The 4104-nt window shown below is 35.7% G+C and overlaps 1 protein-coding gene across 1 annotated transcript in view; it reads right to left on the minus strand.

Annotated features, from left to right (window-relative positions):
• The window catches only part of LOC107730215 (MAP3K12-binding inhibitory protein 1-like), a 9244-nt gene extending 5654 nt beyond the window's left edge, over positions 1-3590 (minus strand). The window contains exons 1-5 of the mRNA XM_016540977.1: positions 3393-3590; positions 2762-2878; positions 1642-1845; positions 666-762; positions 296-361 (exon numbers count right to left, since the gene is read on the minus strand). Coding sequence (XP_016396463.1) covers positions 296-361; positions 666-762; positions 1642-1845; positions 2762-2878; positions 3393-3548 — 640 coding nt within the window. The 5' untranslated portion in view covers positions 3549-3590. The remainder of the gene's footprint in view (positions 1-295; positions 362-665; positions 763-1641; positions 1846-2761; positions 2879-3392) is intronic.
• Between the last annotated feature and the right edge of the window lie 514 nt (positions 3591-4104).

The raw sequence follows: 4104 nt of genomic DNA on the forward strand, positions 1-4104 counted from the left end.
CTGTTAAGTTGCTTTGCAATGATTTGTATCGTGAAAAGAGCTATACAAATAAACTTGAATTGAAATTGAATTGAATATATATATATATGTTTTTTTTTTTTTGAACATCAGATTTGAGGTTCCATACAACAAGAGCAAGAATGAACAGGAGGCTAACCTTTGACATGACTCTTGAAACCAGGATATGGTGTACATACTGCATCTTGAATTGAATATATATATATATATTTTTTTTTTTTTGAACATCAGATTTGAGGTTCCATACAACAAGAGCAAGAATGAACAGGAGGCTAACCTTTGACATGACTCTTGAAACCAGGATATGGTGTAAATACTGCATCAGTTCTTGCACAGCTGTCCTCTATACACCACACCACATAGGAAAAAAGTTATTGTTCATTTGCAGATTAATTGATTAATAATCGATTAATCACTTCCTTACACATATGCAATAGTAAACACCCTGCAAATGTCTGAAGCAAATGACCTGATTTGGTAGAAATAAAGAGCTTTTAACACCTGCTTGTATTTGAAGGATTTAGTCTGTGAATGACGGGTGTATTTTGACCTCACACCTGTGGAAATCAGCACTCTTACAAACATTGGCAATTGTGCAGTAACCCATCTGACCACCCCCCATGCTGCCAGTGCCCTCCCATTCTCACCCTGATTGCAGTCGATCACGTTGCAAAACTCCCTCACATTGTTTTCATTGATCTCCAGCTGTTTGCGCTCTATAAATGCAGATATCCTACGTTCAATCTGAGAAAATGAGCAAGAGAGAAAGAGCAATGAGAGTCGGACTGATGAGCTATTGAAGAAAAAAAATCAATCCACTGTCTTATTTTTTGCCGTTTAGTTATAATGAGGAACACTAGGCCATATGGTCTGCATGATTAACAAGTGACTGCAGTGGACACAATTATTCCAAAAATCAAAATATTTCTCACACGCAACCATTTCAGATAGTTGTGATTTGCTTGGGCCTATTATTACAGTGACTGTAAATAAATAAGCAATAAAAATGAGGGCCTCCTTGTTCGTCGCCCACATGCAATTTCAGCGTGTAATGAACATCCACTTCATAACGTTGCAAGGACCAGGACCTCTCTCAGGACTCAAAGTGGGTGGCTATTTGTTTCTCTCTGAAGGAAACCAGGCAGTGAAGGAGCCTTCCATTCATTCTCAACTATCTGTCCATAGATAGCAATTCACACTTCGTATGACTGACCAACTGGGGCAGATTACATGCAAATAATAAACAGTCAGTCAAACATTCAACTTTAATTGCATTTGGGAAAAGAGATTGCTTGAATACTTGCAAAAAGGGAATATTTGGTCCAACAATAATCATTGGTACATACAAATAAAACCAATAACATCCTAACTGTTCAACTAAATAAGACAAAATAGGCCTATATAATATATAAATATGTAATATAACGCCTTTGTCATTGGGAGCATAAAAACACGACATGCTTGAAAAAAAGATTTTTAGTTTTATCATTATGCTCACTCCTCATACAAGGTTAAAGGTTAAAAAAAAAGACCAGTAATAAAAAAATCGATAAAATATATATTTTATAAGCATATATAAAATATTTCTATATTTTGTGATGTGGTATGCTTGAGATGTTTTACCTCAGATTTAGCAGCCTTTATCTGCACATTATCATCGATTTGAGTCTTGTTACGATCCTCATGGACAATGCTGTGGTCAGATGTAGGATGCTCTGCGTCAACCACCATCTGCTCAGATGTATCTGCTGTTTCTTTCCTGTCACTGCTGCCTGGGTTGGAGTGGCCTTCAGACTCTACCATTTGCTTCAGATTTTCAGAGACTAACTGGAAGAATCAAAAAATGAATTCTAAAGTGATAACAGATAGTTCCACAGATTTCAATGTGGATCTATAATGACAAATGATGGATTAGGTAAACAAATACGGGATAATGCACAATCAGCTGATCATCATTTCAAAATAAACCCTGACAGGGTGATCAGAACTCTGTATTGAAAGAGAAAGATTTTGTTTTGCTGTGTCAGGGAGGGTTTATTATGTGATAATTAATTCACATATTCCTTCTTGTAGGACTTATTCAGGATAGTGGTCGACCGATATATTGCCAGACTCCAGATTTGCGGTCACAGTTTAAGAGTTCTTTCTATTAGGGATAGAAGTCTGTCTAATAATCAGATAGAATGTTAAACAAAGGTATATAAAAAAGTATTGTAATGATTGGTATCTTATAAAGTGTGCATTTGTATCCTGCATGATCGAGTGTTCTCTGCGTGACAGTCGTTCCGTGCGAATTGAATGCTGACAGGAGAAGAGTTCAGCTTCACTGGAGAGGTGACAGGCTGTGAGAAGTAGATGTATTTTAAATAGCTGATTGATGACACAACAGTACAACCATTGTCTATCTATTGTCGAGATAGATAGATAGATAGATAGGTAGATAGACAGATAGATAAGGTGTCTATTCTGGGTAAGGTCCATTACACATCTAAGCAGCAGCTACAAAAAAATTAAAATAAAATAATTTTAAACAATAAAATTAAATAAAAAATTACTACTACTAATAATAATGTAAATACATTACGTAAACAAATAAATAAATGGCAACAAAATGGTGATCAAGAAAAACTACATGGTTTGTTATACAGTTCAGTTGTCATTATAGACTGATAGGATGCTGTAATTGATCACTCAGAATCAAGTGTTCCATAGGGGTGTGGTAATTAAATTATAAAAATTGTACCTGTAGTTTGGAGATGTGCTGTTGTAAACAGGTATTAACATGAGATGGCTGAAGTTCAGAGATGTTTACATTGTTGACATTGGCACTGATGCTCAACACTTTATCACCCACTTTTAACTGTAAAACAAGAGAATTTCTAAAATTATTATTATTATTATTTATTGTTGTAGCTTCTAAATCGTCAATTTGCTTTTGACGCGCATCTCTACTGAAAAGATAAATGACTAAACCAGCCTAGGAGACTTATTGATGGTCGTCTGTTTATTTATTGTTTATGAGAGGGATTTTGGGCAGTTGTCAGTTGGTCAGACAGGAGGTAAGACCAGCATAAACAAGCCAGATCAGCTAGACCAGCTGAGACCATCAAACAATCTCAGGCTGGTGATGTTTATTTCAGCAGCAATATTAGAATAAACATATGCATTCGCTTTTATTGCATGCTGTTTGCAACTATAGATAAATCATAAAAGACCAAGACACGGGCTATCTTGTTACTTTGAAAATCTACAGGTTTTATAAGACTCAAATTCTCCACTAAAAGAACTGGTAACGTTATGTGCTCTACAGATTGTGATACTATTCCAGTTTTCCCAACCCTGTTTTAAAGCGCGTGCATCTTATTTACACAAACCTTTGCGCCAAACTCAGCGAGGGACTGGAAAATAGAGCCAATGCAGTCTCTGAATACATCCCGGTGTCTTCCGTGATGTGAAATCTGGCTGCTGCGCTGCTCCTGTTTACTTCCAGCAGCACACGCATCGCGTCCGTCTCCGTCCGCCGCCATCATACTTCCGCTCCTGACGGCACGGCAGCGCTGATTGGACTAACGCGCTCCTGTATAACATGACCTCACTTCCTTTAGGATTGTGGTTCCAAAATTTGCGAAATCAAAACAAAGGCAATTTTCACTTTAATTTTAAAAGTTTGAAAATTAATATTTAATTTGTTTAACATTTATTATCTATCTATCTTGTGTTACGTAGATAGATACGTTGTGTTTTTATTATGCCACATTAGACAATGCATAAAAAATAAAGTAATAAAATGTAACGTTACCTTGTTTTTTTGACATGGTACCAAGGTAATACCATGTTTTTGGCATGTATTATGATAGTCCCATGGTATTTTTTTTTAAAACATTTAAGTACTGTATAAATGTCTATACTTATGTTTTATACATGTACTGTAGGCTATGAAGCTATAATAATGATATGACACTTTATTTTACTATGACCTTGTTAGATGTTTCATGTACTAACATGTGATAACACTAATTTAAGCCTGATTAAGCAACTACCCTAAAGCTAAGCCAAGTCCTAACTTTATAAGTGCATGTTGTTATT

The sequence above is a fragment of the Sinocyclocheilus rhinocerous genome, unplaced genomic scaffold, assembly GCF_001515625.1.
Source record: "Sinocyclocheilus rhinocerous isolate Xijiao unplaced genomic scaffold, SAMN03320098_v1.1 scaffold1419, whole genome shotgun sequence".
Classification (NCBI taxonomy): Eukaryota; Metazoa; Chordata; class Actinopteri; order Cypriniformes; family Cyprinidae; genus Sinocyclocheilus; species Sinocyclocheilus rhinocerous.